At 47.5% G+C, this 24,099-nt stretch overlaps 1 protein-coding gene across 4 annotated transcripts in view; it reads right to left on the bottom strand.

Moving 5' to 3' along the window:
* HGSNAT (heparan-alpha-glucosaminide N-acetyltransferase) overlaps nucleotides 1-23,821 on the bottom strand; it is a 32,409-nt gene extending 8,588 nt beyond the window's left edge. Inside the window, exons 1-11 of one of the 4 annotated variants that reach the window (XM_069572735.1) lie at nucleotides 23,042-23,427; nucleotides 17,036-17,082; nucleotides 16,650-16,765; nucleotides 11,947-12,083; nucleotides 11,602-11,723; nucleotides 9,070-9,139; nucleotides 5,365-5,434; nucleotides 4,645-4,742; nucleotides 2,702-2,778; nucleotides 2,063-2,093; nucleotides 790-950 (exon numbers count right to left, since the gene is read on the bottom strand). In XM_069572735.1, the coding sequence (XP_069428836.1) occupies nucleotides 790-950; nucleotides 2,063-2,093; nucleotides 2,702-2,778; nucleotides 4,645-4,742; nucleotides 5,365-5,434; nucleotides 9,070-9,139; nucleotides 11,602-11,723; nucleotides 11,947-12,083; nucleotides 16,650-16,733 (850 nt within the window). In that variant the 5' untranslated portion in view covers nucleotides 16,734-16,765; nucleotides 17,036-17,082; nucleotides 23,042-23,427. Of the gene's footprint in view, nucleotides 1-789; nucleotides 951-2,062; nucleotides 2,094-2,701; nucleotides 2,779-4,644; nucleotides 4,743-5,364; nucleotides 5,435-9,069; nucleotides 9,140-11,601; nucleotides 11,724-11,946; nucleotides 12,084-16,649; nucleotides 16,766-17,035; nucleotides 18,101-22,579; nucleotides 22,915-23,041; nucleotides 23,428-23,538 lie in introns of those variants that run through there. The other 3 variants (XM_069572733.1, XM_069572736.1, XM_069572734.1) reach the window with 3 other exon arrangements.
* Between the last annotated feature and the right edge of the window lie 278 nt (nucleotides 23,822-24,099).

The raw sequence follows: 24,099 nt of genomic DNA, 5'->3' as shown, positions 1-24,099 counted from the left end.
AGGCCACCTCCCCACAACCCCCCCGCCGCTCCACCCAGCAGGGAGGTTGGGCACAGAGCAGCTGAGGGTCTCTCCTCGGCGCCTCCTGTCCAGGGTTCCCCTGCTGGCTGCCAGGTAAGTGTGAGCGAGAGTGAGCCCTCTGCAGTCCCACGGCCTCTGCATTCCCGGCTCCGTCGCTACCCCTGCACGGGGCTCACACCCTTTCCCCCGCAGTCCTGCCCCTCTCACGCCTCTCCAACATGGCAGAGACGTCACTGCCTCCTCGCAGTGAGGCGCGGCTACAAGCAGGGGCCCCTGGAAGGGCAGCCTCACCGTGAGAGTGGGTGAGACCGAAGCGGCAGGAGCAGGGCAACGGGGACCAGCGGCTGGTCTGGCTCGACTACACTCGGACACAGCACCTGGCTCTCCCCACCCCAGGGTCTTCCTATGTACAAAAGGGTTTGCCTGGACTTGGGAGGCACCTTTCAGGCCTAAAATTCCAAGGTAAAAATAACACGGACTTCCCTGGCCGTCCAGTGCTTAAGACTCTGCGCTTCCACTGCAGGGAAGCGTGAGTTCCATCCCCGGTTGAGGAACTGAGACCCTGCATGCCGTGTGGTGCAGCCAAATAAATAAACAAACAAATAATAATAATAATGCCCCCAAATTATACAAGCATTAGGTGTACTTGAGTAACTGTTCTTTTTTGCAGGCAAAACGTGAAGTGGAGGAACTGCATTTCTTTCAAATTATAACACATCTTTTCCCTATTTCAACCTGAATATATTCTAACAGGGGAAAACTACTTACGTGGACCAAGGCAATAATTGGGGTTCACAACGAAAATTCCTATACAGATTAACAGGAAACTCCTCCACACGATCTTTCCCAGTAGTCTGAATTTTGAACATCCCCGCTGCAGAATGGAAGCCATCGACAGAAAAATCGAAGCTCCCATAATAAACACAAACCTGAAAAAACAACAGCCCTTACGAGGTGGCCACTTCCAACTTTTTCGTCCCTACATCGTTAGTATTTTATAAGCTAAGATGTAAGAGAAGCAACACATGATTTCTTGAAAACACATCAGCTTAGAGGTGGAGGAAGGATCCCAGTGTCGGGCTGAAAGGTTTGTGCCCCTTCTCGTCCTGACTTAGGAAGACACCCTTTGGAACAATGGACAATCCCCCCATTCGGTCACCGAAAACAAACGACTATGTATAAAATAAGCTACACGGATATTCTGTGCAACATAAGGAATGTGACCTGTATTTTATCGTAACTCTATTTTTAATTTGTGAATCCCTACAGTATATACATGTATATATGTGTACTATACACACATACATATACATATAGTATACACATATGTGGCACAGACTTGTATAATGCTGAACATCAACTACACTCAATTTTAAAAAATTAACATAAAGGAACTCTTCACCAGCCCAGAGAAACCTAAGTTCATACCAGCAATGAAACACCGGGTACCAAAGACAGGAACCCACGGCCGGTTCTACGAACACCTCCCAACGACGGAGGGAAGTCATTCAATTCAAAGTGTCGGCGGACACAAAACCCGCGCTGTACGGGAAGTCAGGGTCCTTCAACCAAGAAAACAGCCGGAGACAGCCAGGCTTACTCCACTATCATTTTAGAGTTTAACTCACTACTATCACTAACTGTTATATACATTATCAGACTTTATCAGAAATCCCTGATACTGATATACACCGTACCTTTTAGGAAATAAGATTTTCACACGTATTTTCAGGATTAGTGGAATATTCAGAATTTATGACTTTCCACAAGATTCTAGGATCTCCCATATCATACGCACACTAATGAAACATTCCTTCTGAGTCACCCATCTTTTATGTGCATGTGTCTTAGACAAGCACTACGCCAGGTGTCAGAACTGTGCGTGAACCCAGCTTTCGGGAGGAGTTCATCACACAGAGGCCTGGGGGCAGCACAGGCCCGCCGCTGGAACTCAGGGCTGCGGTCAGGAAGGCACAGCATTAGCGGAAAACCAAAGCTGGCGGATGGGCCACGAAGAGCGGGCGGTGGGTCTACAACTCACCATGGGAACACAAGGTCGGCCACCGTCAGCCCTGCAGGACACAAGCGTGACAGTGAGGAAGGGGCCGGAGCGGTGGTGCTCCCCGACCGGGGATGGCGTCCCTCTCCCACTGCCCGGCGCGTCCCCAGGAAAACCCCTCCAAGCAGCGCTGAGCTGCCCTGACTTGGGCTGGGGGCTTGCCGGGGGCGCTTCCATACTTCCAGCCTGGACAGAAGTATGCGGACGGTCTGCGATCTCAGGGAGTGCTGCTCAGAACTCGTCCTAAACCCACCTCCTCCCAGCCAGATTCACAGCCACGAGGCAGCACACTCAGACCCCTCAGATCCACGGCATCCCCAGGGGGACCACGCGTCTCAGAGCAGAGCGCCCCCGGGGCCGTGGCATTAGGCGCACCTAGAACAGGATGAGGACCTTATATCCACGTTCTAACACCCTCTGCAGAGCCCACATGCTGGCACCGACCCCTGCAGACCCTGGGATGACAAGGAAGCACTGAGGAGCCAGGGTACACAGAAGGGAGGGGGAAAATGAAGGCTGAGGCAAAGGTCTAAGGTGCCGTCCGTGGGGACGCATCTCTGGGGCCTCTGGGGGCACTGGAGGGGCCCAAGTCAGCCAGGCGACCCCTGGGCAGGGCCTCACCGTTCCAGCTCGAGTGCTTGAAGTACCAGTATTTCCCGCCTCCATAGTTCACGAAGACCATGAGGATGAGTGCCATCCTGCAAAGTGACAAACACGTGCGCTCAGGGCCCGGCCGTGTGCCCGGGACGCCTGGCTGCAGGACGCAGTGCCGCCCTGATTGTGGGCAGACCCTTCAAGAGCAAGAAACTCCCACTTCTCAGCACCGCAGGGAGAACCCCGCACGAAAGTCCTCTCTGCCATTTCCAACACGATGCCTGAAGAAAGTGTGCCACTACACCCTGGAATTTGAAAATGGAGCAAAACATTCCTGATCACTCCATTTCGTGCTAATTGCTTAAGTGTTTCAGGTTAAGGAACTGCAGTGGCAGGGGAGAGTCTTTCGGGTCAAGACCTGGCTTCCTCTTTCTTGGATCCACTGGACCTCGGGTGAACCTCCCATCAGTTCTGGGACAAGGAGGGACACCCGACCCAGGGACCATGACAGAGAGTTACGTCCATCACCGCACCAAACCCGTGCTTGAAACATCTCAGCACTAAATCAGTGTCAGTCCCTGAACACCCGGGAACATCTCCAGAAGAGAGGAATACAGTAAGACAGATTCTGAATATGGGGAATAAAGACAGGAGTGTGTCAGCGGGGTGATTTGTGGGAAATCTGGAGCCTAGAAATCACCTGCTGGCTCAGCTGGTAAAGCAGTCGCCTGCAGTGCAGGAGACCCCGGTTTGATTCCTGGATCGGGGAGACTCCCCTAGAGAAGGAACAGGCTACCCACTCCAGTATTCTTGGGCTTCCCTGGTGGCTCAGCTGGTAAAGCAGCCGCCTGCAATGCAGAGACCCAGTTTGATACCTGGGTCGGGGAGATTCCCCTGGAGAAGGGATAGGCTGCCCACTCCAGTATTCTTGGGCTTCCCTGGTGGCCCAGATGGTAAAGAATCCACCTGCAAGGTGGAAGACCTGGGTTGGATCCCTGGGTTGGGAAGATTCCTGGAGGAGGGCATGGCACCCCACTTCAGTATTCTTGCCTGGAGAATCCCATGGACAGGGGAGCCTAGCGGGGGTTACAGTTCATGGGGTCACAAAGAGTCGGACACGACTGAGCAACTAAGAACAGCACACTGGAGCCCGGCCAACTGCATCCACATCCCACGCGGTCCCTGTGTGACCTCGGGCAGCTTACTCAACTCTGAGGCTCAACTGCTCCATGAGAAATAGGGGTGTTTTAGGAAGTATATACTTCACAGGACTGCTGAGAAATGAAAGATGAAGACAAGTTGGAACCAGGCCTGGCGCACAGGAGGACTTGTGTTATGATGGTTATTATTACCATCATTACAGTCGCTACTGCCTGGCTGCAGACACACAGAGAGGGGCATTCAGAGCCCTGGGGAGGCGGGGTCAGGGGAACCCTGAAAGGGCTCTGAAAGGCCTCAGTGGGGAGCAACAGAAGACCAGACCTGACACCTAGAAGTGTCTTCTCGGCCACATGGTCTCAGGCCTTATTGTCAGTGTCTGGTCCTGGCCGCCATTCTGGACCACGTGACTCTGGGTTTGCTATCAAAAGGGCCTGATGTTTGAGCTGCTCTGTGACTGGAAGAGGAGGACGAGGCTGCCCCACGTTCCATTTCCAGGCTGGGGCACTGGCCCATCTGTGCAGCTGCTGAGCAGACAAAGGTGCCTGGTGCAGCTCCTCGCAGGCGGGAGTGACCCCCCAGCAGCTCCTGGGCCCCCGGGAGGTGGGTCTTGGCCTCTCCCCCCGCTGCTCTGACTGACCCATCCGCCTGGCTCTCACGACACTCTCGAGTCGGGAGAGGCTGCCGACGTAGCTTTACAGCAGGAGACCTTCTCCAGCCTCGTGAGCAAAGGGCGCCTGAAATGCCTCCTGCGGCAAGTGTGTGTGCGTGTGAACGTGCCACCCGAGGCCACACACCAGGAGCCCACATACCCTCGGAACGTGTCCACGCAGCGGAGGCGCAGCGGGGCCGCTGACCGACGCCAGGCCTCTGGTTGGGGGTCACTCGCTCTGCTTGGGGACCCCAGCTCCTTCCAGAAAAGGGGAGAAAAATGCAAACAGTTCATGACGCGTAAGAGTAAACCAGACTTTTCTGCTTTTAGGGCAGAAATCAGCAGAGTGAGAGCTGAGGACCACTGTGGCTGGACGATACTTTCACTTGCTTCTGTAAAGACCCACCTAGAGATTAGGGTTTCGCACCTCTACTGAGCGGCCGGGCTGAGAAACAACCACAGGGGATGTCTGGGACAAGAACACCAGCAGGTATGTCCGCAAGTGGACTCGGATGTGTCCATAAGGGACTGATTACAACGAGACAGGACATTTCATCACCACGGCGGGCCGTCACGTGTACAGATTTAATACTCATGTCTCATTATTTTGCACTCTCTACTTAACTGGGTTGATTCAACAGTGCTGCCTGCGGAGTGGACACACTGTCCACACCGAGCATCACCAGAGCCTGAGCTCCAGTCTCACAAAGGAGGAGGAGGGGGCGCCCTTCATGGGGGCCGGAGGGGCTTCTGGTGGTCAAGAAGGCAGGCGCCCGACCTGGCTGTGCACACATAAGGCAGTCTAGATGACTACATGAGGGAGTGTAAATTCCAAACCCAGAAAGGCACCCGGAGCACATGACGCATTCTGATCACTCACGGAATTGATGAGGCGATCGGTTTCCCGAGAATTGATTGCTTTAGAAATCCAATTCTGGAAGTCTTCCAAACTGTCAACAAACAAAAGGCCCGGTTAATTTATTTTCTTGGGCACAATTTTCAGAATATTATGCTGAAAGAAAATGAAAGCTCATATTCTATAAAGTCAAAGAATCACACATTTTCCGATTTCAACGAAACGGAAGTAGAAACCAAAGTTCACAGCAGCAGTGCTTTCAGGCGCAGGACCCTGACAGCACGGCTGCCCCCGAGAGGAAGCGGGAGTAAAGACACAGCCTTCCTTAAGAGCGTCGTGAGGGCAAACGACACCACTAGTGCCCGCGGCTGGCATCACGGTTAAAGTTAGAGCAGCAGGAGGCGCAACGACGGGTCTCAGCGTCCGCAGCCGTGGGAGGCGGAGGCACCGCGACCAGAGCGGCGGAGCAGGGCAGGAGCAGGAGGGACCCAGAGGTGACCACACCGAGCCAAGGACGCCAGACAAAGGCCGACGCCACGCGGCCCCGCTTCCACGTGGAACCTACCTCTGAATCAGAAACAGGCTCACAGACAAGAGAAGAGACCCGGGGTTGCCAAGGAGGATGGAGGGCAGCGGAGGGACGCAGTGGGCATTTGGGATTAGCAGATGCAAACGGGTATACAGTATACAGAACGGAGAAACAAGGACCTGCTGTACGGCTCGGGGAACTATGCTCAACCTCCTGTGATACACCATAATGGAAAAGAATATGAAAAAGAGTGTCTATATATATGTGTGTGTATATATAACCGAGTCACTCTGCTGTACAGCAAAGATTAACATACACTGTAAATCAATTATACTTCAATAATTTAAGTTTCAGAAATATCACTGAAGAAACCCAGCAGAAACAAGAGTGTCAAGGTGAATGGGTGACTTTCTCTCGATTCTGATTTTATTAATATTTGTCCACCCTAAATGTAAATTAACGAAGCTAGAGGCACCCTCACGCTATACACGAAAATAAATCAAAATGGCTCAAGGACTTAAATATAAGACACACCCCCATAAGACTCTTAGAAGAAAATATATGCAAAACACTCTTTGACATTAATTGCACCCGTTTTCTCAGGTGACTCTCCCAACACAAGAGAAATGAAAGCAAGAATAATTACACTTACAGGCTTTTGCACAGCAAAGCAAACCACGAACAAAGTGAAAGACAACCGGCGGGCCGGGAGAGCATATTTGCAAATGATGTGACTGAGAAGAGCTTGATTTCCAAAATACACAGGCAGTTCTTACAGTTCAGTAACAAAGAAACAAACGATGGAGGAATGGATAAAGACGCTGAGGTACACATACACAATGGATACCACTCAGCCCAAAAGACAAAAATGAGCGAAATAATGCCATTTGCAGCCACATGAATGGACCTAGAGATGATCATACTAAGTGAGCTCAGAAAGAGAAAGCCCAATACAGTTATCACTGATACATGGAATCTCAACTAGGACACAGGGAATCTCCTGGCAGTCCAGTGATTTAGGACTCTGCTTTCACTGAAGGGGGCATGGGTTTGATCTTTGGTGGGTGAACTAAGATCAAGATTCTGTAAGCCAAGCAGTGTGGCCCACCCCTGACACCCCAAAAAAAAACTCCAGCCAGTTCAATTTTCCTATCTTTTTTGCAAATTAATTGCTCAAAACAGTATCCAAATATGATCCATATATCCAATGCATATATTTTAAATTTCTTTTTTCCCACTAGAAGTCAACTCCCATTTTTTGTTTATTCAGCACTAATAATATCACTGTCACATGAAAAACTTTGAAAGAGAACCATATAATTAAGGGTAAAAAAGGAGAAGTTAAGATGCTGGAGAAGAACTCTTAAGAGTCCCTTGGACAGCAAGGAGATCCAACCAGTCCATCCTAAAGGAAATCAGCCCTGAATATTCATTGGAAGGACTGATGCTGAAGCTGAAGTTCCAATACTTTGGTCACCTGATGCAAAGAACTGACTCATTTGAAAAGACGCTGATGCTAGGAAAGGTTGAAGGCAGGAAGAAAAAGGGACAACAGAGGATGAGATGGTTGGATGGCATCACGGACTCAGTGGGCATGAGTTGAGCAAACTCCGGGAGATGGTGAAGGACAGGGAAGCCTGGTGTGCTACAGTCCATGGGGTCGCAGAGTTAGACACGACTGAGCACTGAGCAACAACAACAAAGATGTGTAAAAACTACAGTTGAGAAAGAAAACGCACTTATTTTCTTATACATGCTTGTTCTCCCAAGTGAAGAGGAGAGAGACAATATACTCTTTTCCGACTACTTTTTCAGATTCTTTTCTAGTTCACATACATGTGAACGTTCTGGGGCTTCCAGGGGCAGCTGGAGGCTGACAGGAGAGACACAGGGAACTTCTGCTTTGCCCACAGGAGCATCTGCCCGCAGGCTGCAAAGGCAGAATTAGTGCGAAAGGAGTTTCAGTTCCACTATGGGGCAGGAGAAGTTCTTCTCTTTGCAGGAGCCTGATGTCAGCTAGCTACTACTTTAAACATGCTGCAATAGACACATTCACATGACATGCAGCAAATGAGGACTTCTTGGGGGTCCAGTGGTTAAGAATCCACCTGCCTATGCAGGGGACGCAGGTTCGGTCCCTGGTCCAGGAAGACCCCACATGCCATGGGGCAGTTAAGCCCGTGAGCCACAACTACTGAGCCTGCGCACCCTGCCAGTGTTCGGCAACAAGAGAAGCCACCGCAGTGAGAAGCTTGCATGCCGCAGCTAGAGATTGGCTCTCATTTGCCGCAACTAGAGAAAGCCCACGAGCAGCAACGAAGACCCAGCTCGCCAAAAAACCACACCAAATGAAAACCCTCTCAGAAACTGGAACATTATTTGTATCTCATCAACATTCAAAGGGATGCACCTCCTCTGCGAGGACTGCACTGCCTGAAAGGCAGCAAGGCTAACTGTCTGCTCGGTAGCAGGCAGCTCTCCTGCACAGCCAGGGTTCTCCGCCACGGAAGCACACTCTTTCTAAGTTCTTTCTTCCAGATTGGATCCGGCTCACCAAGAGCATCATGTGGTGTTTCCTGAGACTCTCACCGGCTGAGCATGCAGAAATTCAATCTCATTCCTTCTAAGAGGGAAGACCTTCCCTTGGAAAGATGCAGCGCTGGGCCTGAGTCTAGTTCACTTTCTTCTTCTTCTCCAGTCCACAGATCCACTCACCAGAATGGCAGTTGACCAGCAGAGGGGAAGGAACTCCCTCTCTGAGCTGTCTGACCCTAACCAAGGGAGAGTCCACCCCAAGGTGGGAGGTCCTGGCCGCAGGAGCTGGGGCCGGAGGCACGGCCTCAGGGCTCAGAGCTGAGAGGAAGAAGAGAGCCAGGGTGTCAGCATCTCCCAAAACCATCACAGGCCACTTCCACACGCCACGAAGCAGCATGTGAGTCCTCCAGGAAACTGTGATTACTCAAGCATTTTCTTCTACGTTTCAGCCACGTGCAAGAACTGAAGGTAAAGATCCATTCCAACTAGGTTATTATTTCCTTGAAGTCAGAGACCATCTCTTATTTGACACTGAATCCCTAACACCTAGGATGGCGTGGTGGACACAGTAAATTTTCATTTAATCCAGGAATAATGATCAAACTACCTTTTCTGAACACCTTTTTTCTATATTCACTTTCCCCCGTGTGCCTGCCCCAACTTACCTCAGCAAGAACCTCAGAAAGGACACCACGATGACGAGCGCCACGCCAACAAGGAACGCGATACACACAGCTGCAAAAATAAAAGGAAACCCGTCATCACCAAAAGTGTGGTCACAAGCATCGAGGCTGCCATGTCATTGCAGTTAATCTGTGAATGAAAAGTGCAAACAGAATATGAAGAAGAATGTATTTCTATGTACAGCTGAGTCACCTTTGCTGTACAGTAGAAATTAACACATTGTAAATTAACCGTACTTCAATAAAATAAATGGAAAAGTTAAAAAAAGAAAAAAATGCAAACAAATAAAAATGGCAACATGAAGAGAAGGCCTATATCCCTTATGTGAAATTTCTTACTAACAATTGAGAATACGATTCATGACTAAAGTGCTAATTTTCATCATGAGAAATATCAAACATACTCAAAACTACAGACCATTGTATAATAAACCCATATACACTTGTAGCCTAGATTCTAGAATTTCAGACATTGTCACTCTTGCTTCATCTTCATTCTCCCTTTTTTTTTTTCACCTGAAGTCTTTTAGGCAAATCCCTGACATCAGTTATTTCATTCCCACATCTTTGGGATGTATATCTTTAACATCATGCAACCCTTGACCTGACCCCCCACCCCCCAGGAGGACATTTCCACAGGACTCTGCTGAAGACACACAGCCTCTCCCTGGTCACAGGAAGGCAGCAAGTAAACCCAAGTAAGAAGACAACTGGCCAGACTTCTTCAAAAGTTGTCAAGGTGGTGAAAGATCAAGAAAGCCTGATTAGAAGAGATGAGATTGGCTTAGAGGAGGCCTGGGAGACCTGACCACTAAGTGCCCTGGAACCCTGGATGGGAAGAGGACACTAGAAAGACAGCTGGAGAAAGCTGTGAAGTCCAAAGCTCAGCTAACAGCACTGGGTGCGTGTCAGGTGCCTGGTTCCAGAAACTATACGAGGGATCACGGTACTGTGATTACACAGCTCAGAGGCTTAGGGGAAGCTGGGCGAAGGGCATATGGGAACCCGTCCTTGCAAATGTTTCCATGAGTCTAAAGCTATTTCAAAATGAAAAGTTTCTTAAAAATGGACCTTTTGCTGTATAGGCACAACGTGATACAAAATAAATAACTCCCTGGCTAACACTGACTCCGTATTCAAATTTTTCCAGTTGTCTTGAAGACACGTTTTATAGTCCGTGTGTTCAAATCAGGACCGAGGCGAAGCTCACACCTTGCACGTGTTGTTACGCTTCTTAAGTCTTGTGCATTCGTCTACAGTCACGGACTTGATTTACACGAGGCTGGCCATCTCCTATCAGGGCGCCTCATTCTCGGTCTAGATCTGCCATGGCGCTTCCCCCCGTGTTGCTGATCTCGTTCCTCTGTCCTCTGAGTGTTCTGCAGATGGGAAGTCAGCTGTTCAGCCTTGGTCGAGAAGGCCCACTGTCCCGGCAGGGACACTCTGCAGGTGCGGCGTCTTCACCAACACGTCCCATCAGTAGCACCTCCTGCTTCCCACCGTGCACCTGATGCCCACGCTCAAGAGCTAGAGGCCTGACCCCTCCTGTATAAAGTCCCCCTCTCATCAGATGGTTCCATTCACTCACGGTTTTTGCCTAAATCGATGGTTTCATTGGGTGTTGCAAAGTATTCTGCCACATTATTAGCTGGATTCTTCTGTAAAGAATTTACCCTCTTCACCTAGGACTACTCCGTTATCCTAAAATACTCAAAAACAGGAAAGGCATGACAAATGATCCTGCTTTTCCACTATTTTAATTGCACCAGTTAACATCAGGTGTCCCTGTCACTCCCAAAGGCAACCGAAATATCGTTTCTGTCTGGGGACAGGGGCCTTGTGCTTTTTAGCCTCACAATGAACTCGTTGGTTTTTGTTATGTTCAGTGTGTTTCCATCAATTACTTCATTATTCTTTTAATGGTTGAATCTTCCCACGTTGGCCCTTTCACGTTGCCTCTTACTGATGTTCTTCTGACACAACCAACCAGTCTTCAACAGCGTCACTGCGAACAGTACTTACTGTTTGGAACAGCCCCAGGGACTTCTGATACTACCTACTGGGGACCCGGAACCACTCATTTCCTCCAGAGGAGTTATTAGAGACTGAACAACTCCTTCAGAACCCAAGAGGATGTCTGAACTGTCAAAGACACATACAGAAAACACTGTATTCTAAATCCTAAAACAAGGAAAGATACCTGACAGTCACCTGCCAGATTGCTAGCCAATTTCTAGTTTCTTTCCACTGCATTAACTGTTTTTGGCTTATTTATGCTTCAAAATTAAACCAAAAACAACTATGAGAATATGGGGATATATCAAATATTCTCATGTATCATGTAATTTTCTTAGTATATACCAATGGCACAATAAATACACTATAAATATGCGATAATGAGATAGACAACCTGTAATCCAGGGTTTGAATTACACAACATGTTGCAAACAATACTCAAAAACTGAAATGGCTGAAAATGCAAACTCTCAGAATCAAGCAAGAGCATGTACGTACGAAGGTTACTGTCAACTGGCTCCTTGTTGACGACCAGGTCACAAGCAATTTCACTGACTCCGTCACGGACGTGCTTTACCAAGAAAGAATAGTTTCCAAATTCTCCAAATTTGTACTCCAGTCTACAGAGGTTAGGTAAAATGAAGAAACACCGTTAGGTTAGGAAATAAGGAGCTGGATACTGGTGATGCCGTCCAGACAAAGTGAGAGGCGTTTCCGAGTGGAGACCAGGGAAGACACAGAAAGGTACTCTGAAAGACAGGAGAGCTAGAATCCAAACAGGAAAAAAAAAAAAGGCAGAGGGAACTGCAGATTTCAGTAGGTCACATCAAAGCGGGTACGAACCTACAGACTTCCTTGTCCTCTGCGCTGTCGTTCAGCTGCAGGATGGACCCATGCTGGGTGCCCACGGCCACGGCTGCGACGCCCGGCCGCCCGGCCTTCCTGCTCTGTGGGACAGTGGCCAGAACCTGGAGCAGGCACTAGAGATCCAAGCACAAGCCAGGGTTAGGGGTCTGGCAGTCTGCAGTGGTCGGATATCCAACTGAAGGGCCTGAGAAAACTTCTCCTTCATGCTTGTAAATAATTTTCAAATTTCAATAATTTAGGTCAAATTTGTCTATGTAAGCAGGTGTTGCTATGGAACTACACAAACCTTTATTCATAGGTCAATTCTTCACATCATTACCAAATAGAGCATCCATTAAATATTGCCTTTTATGGTTTTGCCTATAATTTAACAAATAAACATATGATTCTACCCAACTTGCATATTTATAATGGCATTAATTGATACAGCATATTCTATCACATACTATAGTTAGGAATACTTAGGCTGCTTTCAAAGCTTTTATTATTTTGTATGTAAATTATAGTTTTGAAAGACAATTTAATGATATGACATTTTGATAATACATATTTATAATTTATAAAAATTATATTGTTCTTAAAGATTTACACATGATCTTCTTACTCCTTTAAATTCTTTCCCTGGGATAAATTTCCAAAAATGAGATTACTGGCTTAAAAAAAAAATCATCATTTTAATGGTTCTTGTTACACATGGCCAAACAACATTCACATAAAATAAAAGACTGTAACATTAATTTCTCAGAGCCTGACCAGGACATCACACCCTTCTTGCTTTTGTTCAGGCGCTAGGAGTTTATAATACCACAGCATTCAGATTACGTTTTTAATTATTGGTAGATGTGTCATTGTTTAGTCGCTTCAGTCATGTCCGGTTCTTTGCAACCCCTTGGACTGTAGCCCACCAGGCTCCTCTGTCCACGGGATTTCCCAGGCAAGAACACTGGAGGGGGCTGCCATTTCCTTCTCCAGGGGATCTTCCCGACCCGGAGACTGAACCCGCATCTCCCGCATGGTCAAGCAGACTCTTTACTGCTGAGCCCCACGGAAGCCCCCATCAGTAGATTAAATAATTCAGTTTTCGTTGGCTCTTTTATGTTCCCTATGGTGTGAACCACGTTAGACACCTAGTTCCCTCAAACATAACCTTAGAAACCTGTCCTCACATACTGCAACGTTAAGCGTCTAACCCTCTCAAACACCTCCCCACTCTAACGCCTTCATCCTGCTACATTCTGCTGTCTATAAAGCTTTATACATTCACACTACTCTGGCGTGTTATTTCTTCTGTTGCTTCATGAGCATAAAGACGCATTCTGCACTTTTTTTTAAGTTGTAGGGTGTTTCTACTTGAATCTACTTGGGGTATTTGATGGGTGGGGTCAGATAACTCCAGAAGCCTTTCCCATGGTTTGCGCTGCAGTATGTTCAACTGATGCACAAGTGAGAGTCTACTGGTCACACTCAGTCTGGGCCACTGGCCCTCGCTTCTCTCTCAGGCTGCACTCACTACTGTGCTCTGCGAGGCACCTCGTTGGGCAGAGCAAGGCTCTGGACCATCTGTTCACTTTTGGGCCATCCTCTGATCCACCTGCCCACTTAAACTCTTTCATGTGATTTGGAGTTCTTTTTATGCAGCTTCTCTGAAGTATCCATTGATGCGTTAACAGCAACTGTCTTGATTGTATAAACTAATTCGGGAAGTACTGCCATTTTCCCTATGTTTAATCATCACATCAGTGTGTGATGGCTATCTCCCCATTTAGACTATAATCTTCCCATTAAAAGTTTGATCGTTGTCCATATACGAGACTTCTCATAGATCCCTCAAGGATGAAAATATAAGTCACCAGAAATCTCTCAGTATGCCAACTTATTCTACCTGATACGAGTTTAAGACTTTTATACCCACATTAATTAGAAACACTGGCCTACATTTCTTCTCATGTCTTTGATAGGTTTTAAGATTAACCTAAGAATGAATCAGATCTCAAGCCATCATTTTTTTAATAGTTGTTATATTTAGGGTGGGTTTATACAGATTTAGAATTATTTATTATTTGAAAATGAAGGAAAAAATGATCTATTTTTATGTTGAGAAATTCACTATAATTTTCCAGATTTCTTAATCAGTTGCTGATATATTTATGTCCTCGATTTCTTTTTTTTTTTGGCCACACTGCCCAGCATGTGGAATGTCCCAGACCAGGGATTGAACCCAAACCCCCTGCACTGGATGCACGGAGTCTTTACCATTGGACCACCAGGGAAACTGCATGTCCTCAACTTCTTGAATTAACCTTCATATTACATTTTTTAAAGGAACTGATTTTTTTTTTTTACTTTAAATTGATCAGTTTTAACTGTTCATTGAACCATAATTATTTTAATCACTGTTGACATATAAATTCTAATTTTATTAATTTCCATTGCTCTTTAGATATATCAGTAATTTATCACTTGTGTGACTTTTTAAATAATTTTATTGGAGTACAGTTGATTAACACTGTTGAGTTAGTTTCTGCTGTACAGCAAAGTGAATCAGTATATATCCCCTCTCTCTGTTTTTTTAAAGACTCTTTTCCCATATAGACCATTACAGAGTATGTGTGACTTTTATTTTTTTTAGAATCACTTGGCTCACTCTTATTCCCATTTTTTCTCACTTTGTAGTTTCCATAGTTGCTGTTATTACTGCTTCCTTTTTTTCTTGTTTGGATGATGACACTGATTTCCAAAACCCTGAGATCCTTACTCACTAGCTTTGCATTTCCCCTTTTCTTCCTGATAAACATAAAGCAGAATTTGGAAAGCGGACTGACTCTGAAACTAGAGCAAGGGGTGTGGACCCCAGCATTGCCACGTGACTGCTGGGGACCCCAGGAGAAAGTCCCTTTCCTGCCCTTAATCTCAGCATCACCGCTTGTAGAATCCTGGAATGCCGTGAGGATTCTATGAGCTGTAACATGCATAACACAGAGCAGGCCCTCATTAAACAGAAGCTGCGACTTATATGAATTGTATTAACATCATCTTTACTGTTTGAAACATTTAGAAACAAGTTTTCATAAGAATTGCTTTGGCCAGGTCAAAGATTTTCCATGAAATATTTACCTTTGTATTCTCTCTTCCATTATATTTTTGTTGTGTAGAGATATGAAAATGCAGAAAGTATCATTTCTGCCTGTTGTGTTTTTTGACAAGACATGATTGGTGTTTTGTTAAATACATAAACCTTCTTGTGTGATAAACCTTTTCTTGGTCTTGACCTACCTTCTTACCATCACAGATGTTCCGTTTCACGTCACTTTACAGAAGGTATCCCATACTGCTCCATCACCTTCCAGCTGATGCCCATACTGCAGACTTTTAAAAACTTGCCTTTTTAAAAAAAGGTGTTTACATTAAACAGGGGATTCCCTGGTGGCTCAGAGGTAAAGAATCCACTTGTAATGAAGGGGATGTGGGTTCGATCCCTGGGTTGGGAAGATCCCCAAGAGAAGGAAATGGCAACCTACTCTAGTATTTTTGCCTGGGAAATCTCATGGACAGAGGAGCCTGGCAGGCTATAGTCCATAGGGTTGCAAAGAGTCAGACACGACTTAGCAACTAAACACCACCACTAAACAGATCACTATCCATGAAAATTCCTCCTCTGAAGGTGGTACACTGAAGCTCTCAACTTGGAAGTAGACTACTTCATTTTACATGGAAGAATAGCCTTGTCCTGAAAAAGCAATAAGGTTTAGCACAGGAGTAACACCTTCATATAAAATCCTTTATCATCAGAAGGACCTCAGCGTGGGCCTCCCTCAGCCCTCACCACCCCACCGTGAAGCCCTGAGTCTCATCCCTTCCTTCTCTGGTTCAGCAAGAGGGTTATGCAGTAGGCAGAGAAGTCAAATAAAACACTGTTAGTTCAGGCTTCATAAGGGGTCAAACTGAACCAACTGCAAAGGCAACTATGCACACCCTGCTGAGACTCCAGCCCTAGCGCATCTTTCCTCTACAGCTTGAAAACCTGTCACACCCTAGGCCCCTGGAGAGTGCTTCTAAGGGCACAGGCCCTAAGAGGCGGCAGAAATGGGCAAGTGGCCCAGATGCGGCTTATGATCTTACTGTGGCATGAAGAAGCCCTTGTCAAATTAAAACAAAAACCCCCAAAACAGGTCTATCGATTTGCTCATCTCACTGGTCTGATAAAGAAGGGCAGGGAACAGATGTAGCCCACTGCCACGTGTTCTCCGTGATGGCATTCCTTCTGAACCTTTAGCCTTCCTCACCTGTAAAGCTAACATGTGGGGACTTCCCTGGTGGCTCAGAATCCACCTGCCAATGCAGGGACAGGGGTTTGATCTCTGGTCTGGAAAGATCCCACGTGTCATGGAGCAATTAATCCTGTGCACCGACCCTGTGCTCTAGAGCCTGGGAGCTGCCACTACTGAGCCCGCGGATGGAGAGCCTGTGCTCTGAAACAAGAGAAGTTACTGCAACGAGAAGCCTGAGCACCGCAACCACTGAAAGCCTGTGCAAAGCACAACCCCAGCAGAGGCATAAGCAGGTAAATAAAATTATAAAACAACAACAAACTAACATGTTTGTTGGCTCATGACAGCACCAAGGTCACATCAGACTAGCCTCAGAAGAGACACAACTGTGAGCACACACGTGGCACCTACATGGTAACAGCGATCGAAATTCCAGTAGACGGTCAGGTTTGTCTCGGGCAGTTCATTATGGATGAGCAGCAAAGCCTGGTCCATCTTCAGCTCCACGTGCTTCTTTTTGTCTAAGTCTGGTAAGAAATAGGAAAAAACAAGGAAAAATGAGGCACTTGAAAGATGTGTCAGAAAGTGGCACTGGAGTGAACAGTGGCTTCCCAGGAACGCTTCTCAGATGCTGGGGCTTCCTGTCCCTCGTGCCCCGTCCACACGGACGCACACATGCACCCAGTCCCCTCCCCTTCCACACATGTGCCCAAACGAGGGTTCAGTTAACACCAGCCACACCTTACATTCGAAACTGCTAAGGTGTGAGGGGCACCGGTTTGGTAGTTTCCACGCACCTTCTCTGATAATATGACAACCTCGAGAGCTGGGAATTTCCTCCACCCTACAGATAAAGAAATTACGGCTCACAAGGATTGCATCACTACCCATAGCCACAGTTTTTCCATGAACTCACTGGAACTTCATATGTGTGATTCCCAAGCCCCAGCTTTCCTGGTCCACATCACTCAGCTCTGAGCCACGACAGGCAGCTCGTGAGACCTGCAGGACCCCAGTCAGCATCCCTTGGGGATCTGCACGCCCTTCACAGTCTGAGGAGCTCTGCCTGAGGTCACTTTGGTCTGGGGTTCAGGATCAACTGGTTCCTGAGGCAGATGTGAGGTGGGGAAGGAGAGAGCGGAAGTCTGAAGGACAGAAGAGCTCCCTGGCTTAGAGCTCGTCACTTCACCAGACGCTCTTTGGGTTCTATGAGGGCGATGCACTCTCCACCTCACTCTGCACATTTGCTAGGAAAACAAGGTGACCTGTTACTGGCACGTGTATCTGTGAGATGGAAGAGAAACTACCCTCTAGCTTCCAGGCAAAAGGAAAAAAGAGATGGGATTTCCCTGGTGGTCCAGTAGCTATGATTCTACACCCCCAGTGCAGGGGCCCTGGGTCCAACCCCTGGTTGTGAGTGAGTGAGTGAAGTCGCTCGGTCATGTCCGACTCTTTGCGACCCCATGGACTGTAACCTATCAGGCTTCTCTGTCCATGGGATTTTCCAGGCAATAGTACTGGAGTGGATTGCCCTTTCCTTCTCCAGCAGATCTTCCTGACCCAGGGATCGAACCCAGGTCTCCCACATTGTAGACAGACGCTTTACCATCTGAGCCACCAGGGAACCCCTGGTTAGGGAACAAGATTCCATATGCCACCATTAAAAGTTCATATGTCGCAACTAAAGATCCTGCATGCTGCAACTAAGACCCAGCAAAGCCAAAAAAATAAATGAAAATTAAAGAAAAAAGTTTAATTAACGTCTTATATTGGCGTACAGTTGATTGGCAATGTTGTGCTAGTATATAGCACAACAGGTATATAGAAAAATGATTTCATTATACATATATGCATTCTTTTTCAGATTCTTTTCCCATATAGGTTATTATAGAAAAACGAGTAGAGTTCCCTGTGCTATCTTTGTTATTATATCTCTCTCTATATAGTTTGCAATGTTAATCCCAAACTCCTAATTTATGATCTCCCCCCCAACCTTTCCCTTTTGGTAACTGTAAGTTTGTTTCTGAAGTTTGTCTGTTTCTGTTTTGTAAATAAGTTCATTTGTATCATTCTTTTATTTTAGATTCCACACATAGTGATATCATATGATATTTATCTTTCTCTGACTTCTTTCACTTAAGAGGATAATATCTAGTTGCAGCTATGCTGCTGCAAATGACATTGTTTCATTTCTTCTTTACGGCTGAGTAATATTCCGTTGTATATACGTACCACATCTTCTTTATCCATTCCTCTCTTGATGGACATTTAGACTGCTTCCATGTCTTGGCTATTGTGAATAGTGCTGCAACAAACACTGGGGTGCATGCATCTTTTCGAATTATGGTTTTCTCTGGGTACCAGTCCATTCTAAAGGAGACTGGTCCTGGGTGTTCTTTGGAAGGAATGATGCTAAAGCTGAAACTCCAGTATTCTGGCCACCTCGTGCAAAGAGTTGACTCACTGGAAAAGACTCTGATGCTGGGAGGGATTGGGGGCAGGAGGAGAAGGGGACGACCGAGGATGAGATGGCTGGATGGCATCACGGACTCGATGGACGTTTGAGTCTGAGTGAACTCCGGGAGTTGCTGATGGACAGGGAGGCCTGGCGTGCTGCAATTCATGGGGTCGCAAAGAGTCAGACATGACTGAGTGAACTGAACTGAACTGAACTGAACTGGGTATATGCAAAGGAGTGCGGTTGCTGGGTCATATTTTTAGTTTTTTAATGAACCTGCATACTGTTCTCCCCAGTGGCTGCACCAATTTCCACTTCTACCGACTGTGTAGGAGGGTTAAGGGAAACTATTTGATAACACAGCTAGAAAGGTAATAATCTAACCTCTCTTATTCTTGTAATGTGAACACTTAATTCAGGACTATGCAGTATCTCATCTGGTTAATTTGGAAAATTCTTCACTACAGCCAACATAAATCTCTCATTTTTTAGAGTTTACTCAAATTTACCCTTATTTAGCTCCCTGTGAAGACAAAATACACAGCATGTATCTTTTAATAACCTACTGAAGCTTTTTTCTCCCCCAGGCTAAATAAAGCTTTACCAGTAGCTCTGTCTCTTCTTTGGTGGCCCTCTCAAAAGTAGCCAGTGGGAGCAGTGTTTGGGACGAGGAGTACAACGTGGTGGGTTATGCGTGTGGACTCCAAAATGAGCCAACTTGAATTTGAACTCCACCACACTTCAGCATCCTCATCAATAAATTAGGGGTTACAGCGGTGTGTGCTTCAGAGGATTGCTGGAGAGGCTAAAATTGATAACATATGCATAAGTGTTTGGGACAGAACCTCAAAAAAAGTTAGGTGCTCGACAAATGATTATAATGGTCTGGACTACATCCAACCAACGCAGGGGACAACGATGTGGTTAAACTTTTTTTATTTTAAAACTGTTTCTTCTTTTTTGTTTAACCTTATTTACAATTTCATTCCACTCCCCGTCTCTTCCAGTTATAAGAAATGATGCTGGCGACTTCCCTGGCAGCCGAGTGGTTAAGATTTCACTTGCCAATGCAGCGGGTGCGGGTTTGATCCCTAGTTGAGGGGTTAAGATCCCACATGCCTCATGGCCAAAAGACTAAGACATAACACAGAAGCAATACTGTAAAAAACTCAATAACGATTTCAAAAATAGTCCACGTTAAAAAGAAAATTTTAAAAAGAAAAATGATGCTATATCATACACGAAAATGGTACTATAGACATCTAAAAATCAATGTTGTGTTTTGACATAGTTCCTTCAGAATGAACTTCCAGGAGTGAAATTCTTGACCAAAAATAGCCTAATAGTTTTTGATACGTTTAGCCAAAGTCCTCCCTCAGTTGAGCTGTGACATTTTATAAAGACAGGTGTGGTGCTCATCAGCCCCAGGTGACACTAACAACAACACGCCTGATGAGATGGGTGAGACCTGGAGAGACCCACCAGTCTGACCGGCACCCAACCTCTGTGCTCCCAGTCTCCTGAGACTTAGCAGAACTGTTCCCTAGCAGCTTAATTTTTGTTCCTTACTTTTTAACCTGATGTATAGAAAATAGAATTTCTTTATTATTCTGCTTTGAATAAACAATTAGCAAGTTTGAACATGTCTCCAAATCTTGACCATCACTGTTTTCCGTTCCTGTGAACAGCTGGAATGTTTACTTAACCACTTGGCCCCTGTGATAGTAAATCCTTTGTCGTATTTGTCGTAATGTTTTCAACTATTTCTCTTCTTCATTTCCTTTGTTCAGGTTTGAGAGCTCCCATTTGCAAATTAGCTGTTGACAATTTCCTTCATAATTGTTCTATATAGCATCATCCTTTTGGAGTTGTAATGACTGCTGTTTTTATTCATATTTCTATGAGTTTTCAGTGGTGCATGGAAGAAGGTTCTTGTTTCATGTTTAAGTTTTCCATGTGAATTTCAGACTTTAAAAGCTCTTAATTATAATCAACATTATTTCATAAAAGGTTGTATGGAAGGTTAATGCTAACTGAACATCAGAATTACTTGAGAAGCTTAAAAAAAAAACAAAAACAAACACCCCAATGCCCTGGCCCCAACCAAGACCAGTTAAATCAGAATCTCTGCCCAACCAGTTCAGTTCAGTCGCTCAGTCGTGTCCAACTTTGCATCCCCATGAACCGCAGCACGCTAGGCCTCCCTGCCCAACCAGTATGATTTAATTGTTGTATTTTTAAAACTGAAAGATAGCTGACTTACAAGGTATGTTTCAGGTGTATCACAAAGTGATTCAAAATTGTTACAGACTATATTCCATTTAAACTTACTATAAAATACTTGCTGTATTCCTCATGCTATACACTGTATCCCTGTAGCTTGTTTATTTTAGGCACAGCAGTTTGACCTCTTCACTGCCCACCCCCATCTCTACTTTTGCCCCTCCCCCTTCCCTCTCCTCACTGGTAACCACTGGTCTGTTTTCCGCACCTGTGAGTCTATTCTGTTCTGTTACATTCAATCATTTTATTTTTAGATTTCACATATAAGTCACACAGTATTTGCCTTCCTCTGACTCTTTTCACTAAGCATAATACCCTCTAGGTCCATCCACAGTGTTGCAAATGGCAAAATTTTCATTCTTTTTTATGACTGAGTAGTATTCCATTGTGTGTGTGTATACACACACACACACCACATCTTCTTCACTCATTCATCTGCTGATGGACACTTAGGTTGCTTCCATATCTTGGCTATTGTAAATAATTCTGCTATAAACACTGGAGTGCATGTATGTTTTTGAATTAGTGTTTTCATTGTCTTCAGTTATATACCCAGGAGTAGACAGGCTGGATCAATTTTTAATCTTTTGAGGAAGCTCCATACTGTTTTCCATTGTGGCTGTACCAATTTACATTCCCACCAACACTGCCGGGGGTTCCCTCCTCTCCACAACCTCATTAACACTTGCTGTCCTCCCCACAACAACGGCAACAAAAACAGCTCTCAAGGAATGCTAATGTGCAGCCAAGGTTGAAGACAACAGCTGAAGACACTGTGAGTGTAAGGCCAAGGGATTCTGATAGCTTTGTACCTTTTTTGTATTATTCAAACATTTTTAAAAAAAGCAATGAGTTTGTGGGATTAGCAGATGCAGACTATTATATACAGAATGGATAAAGTAACAAGGTCTACTGTACAATACAGGGAATCATATTCAATATCCTGCGATAAATCATAAAGGAAAAGAACATGAAAAAGAACATATATATACATAACTGGATCACTTTGCTGTACAGCAGAAATTAGCACACTGTCAACCAACTATATTTCAATGAAATAATTTTTTAAATAAGTCTGCATCTGAATCACAAACACACACACACACACACACACAGGACAAAATTCCTAGGCCATCCAATATGACACCAAAATTGAAACCGATGCTCAGTTTCTAGAAAAAGTTGCCAACTTCCAAACAACTGACCTTAGAAATCCCAGAGCAGCCTCAAGGAGTTAAACACTCAAGAACAATTCCCTCCTCCTCTTCCTGTCCACAAAGTAAGGCAAACAAAGTCGCCTTTCAATAGTGATCATATATCGGGCTTTTACTGTATTTCCAAATATTTAATTTCTGGTTCTCCCTCTCAGCTCATATGTGTCTGTGCTGAGCATATTTTAAAAGACTTATTCTACTATTTTTTTCCTTTTCAAATGAGTCCTCAATTCATATAAAGGTGGAGTTCTTTATTCCTGTGGTAGGGATCTGCCGCCCAAACCTGGGCTCCAGGTGGCACTAGAAGCCTGGCAGCACGGCTCTGTGAAGGTGCTGCGGCGAGGGCCATTTAGAAACCACCGGTTCCCTGCGATAATGATCATTACCAATGGATGCTGAAGGACAACAAATCGAGCGCTGTGCGGAGTCTGCCCCTCACAAGCTGGGACTGCGCAGATTACATAACGCGCGAGGTCGGCTCCTCAGTTACAACGTAAAGAGCGGGAGTGGACGAGATTGAGGCGGGGCGGGGAGACCGTGTACCAAACGGAATCCGCTAAGTCGCTTCTTCAAAATCCATGCTGTCTCCGCCCTACAGCATCTTGACTAGGGAGGAGGTGGAAAGTTGAACCACACCCGCCGGCCTCAAACCCCGTGTGATCGGATTCAGAGGGGCTGGGAGCGGCGGGGAGAGGCAGGAGACTCCCGACCCCTCCAGCCCGGACCAACACCCCCTTGGAAGGGGCCTGGACTGAGATCCTCGAAGGCCCCGAGTCCTCGTCCATGGGGTCTGGGGGAACGCTCTGGAATTTGCCTCCTCCCTCCCTTTCCCTGGCGAGCTCGGAGACCTGGACAGCCGCGGAAACGCTCGCGGGCGCGAGGGTCAGCTGCCCGGTCCTCTCGACCGGACAGCAGCACCGCCCGCCACCCGACCGGTCTCGGGCTGCAGACCCGGCCCGTCACCATGGAAACGGAACCGCCCGGCTGGCCGGGGAGGCTCCTCGTTGTCCGACCGCCGCGCTGCCGCTGCGCCCCCGGCCGCGGTGACACTGCCCCGTGGCCCCGGCCTCTGAGTCCGCCGCGCTCAGGGCTGCGGCTCCGGCCGGTGTCCCGCAGCCCCTCCATGCAGCAGACGGATGGGCGCGCCGGCCCCCTGGCAGAAGGCTCTCCACGAGGCCCCGGGAACCCCGCTTTCCCGCCTGCGTCCTCCCGCTGAGCGGCCTCCGCGCGCGAGCCCCGGCCCCGCCACGGGCGGCGCGGCGGAAACGACGCGAGAGTTCCGGGCGCCGCGCCTCCCGGGCGGGCCCCGCGCCGCCCCGCGGGCCGGGTCAGAAGGCGCACTCACCTGGCGTCGACGAGCCGCCGGGGGCCAGCAGCGCGGCGCTCAGCACCGACGCGGCCAGCAGCAGCGCCGCCAGCGCTCGGCCCGCACTCCCCGCGCCGGCCATGCTGCCCGCCGCGCCCGCGCCGCCGCCGCCGCCGCCGCCACGCCCGCCGCCGCCACGCCCGCCGCCGCCGCGCTCCCGGGGCTCGGGCCGCTCCACCGCGCGCGGCCGCGCGCCCGTCATCGCCCGGCTGCGAACCGAGTCGCCGCGCGAGCCACCGCGGGGGCAGGGCGAGGGCGGAGCGAGTGCGGAGGGGCGGGGCGGGGCGGGGGCGGGGTCAGTGCTGGAAGTGGGCCGGGCGTGGGAGGGGCCGGCCTCCGGGGGATGGGGACGCTCTGAGAGCCCAGAGCCCTCCAGCAGTGCAGGGCTTTTTGTCCCGGGACAGGCGGAGAGACGCGTCCGGAAGAGAGGGCACTGCAGGCCCCGAGCCGGTGCTCCGCGGTCCCTCCCCACCCTCTGAACCACATTCTGAATTCTTCGTCCACTGTTCCGAGTCCCAACCCCGTTTGCCTCCAAAACCC

The sequence above is a fragment of the Ovis canadensis genome, chromosome 26 (assembly GCF_042477335.2).
Source record: "Ovis canadensis isolate MfBH-ARS-UI-01 breed Bighorn chromosome 26, ARS-UI_OviCan_v2, whole genome shotgun sequence".
Classification (NCBI taxonomy): domain Eukaryota; kingdom Metazoa; phylum Chordata; class Mammalia; order Artiodactyla; family Bovidae; genus Ovis; species Ovis canadensis.
Note: the sequence above shows the minus strand (reverse complement) of the source record. Positions and strands in the feature narration are given on the sequence as shown.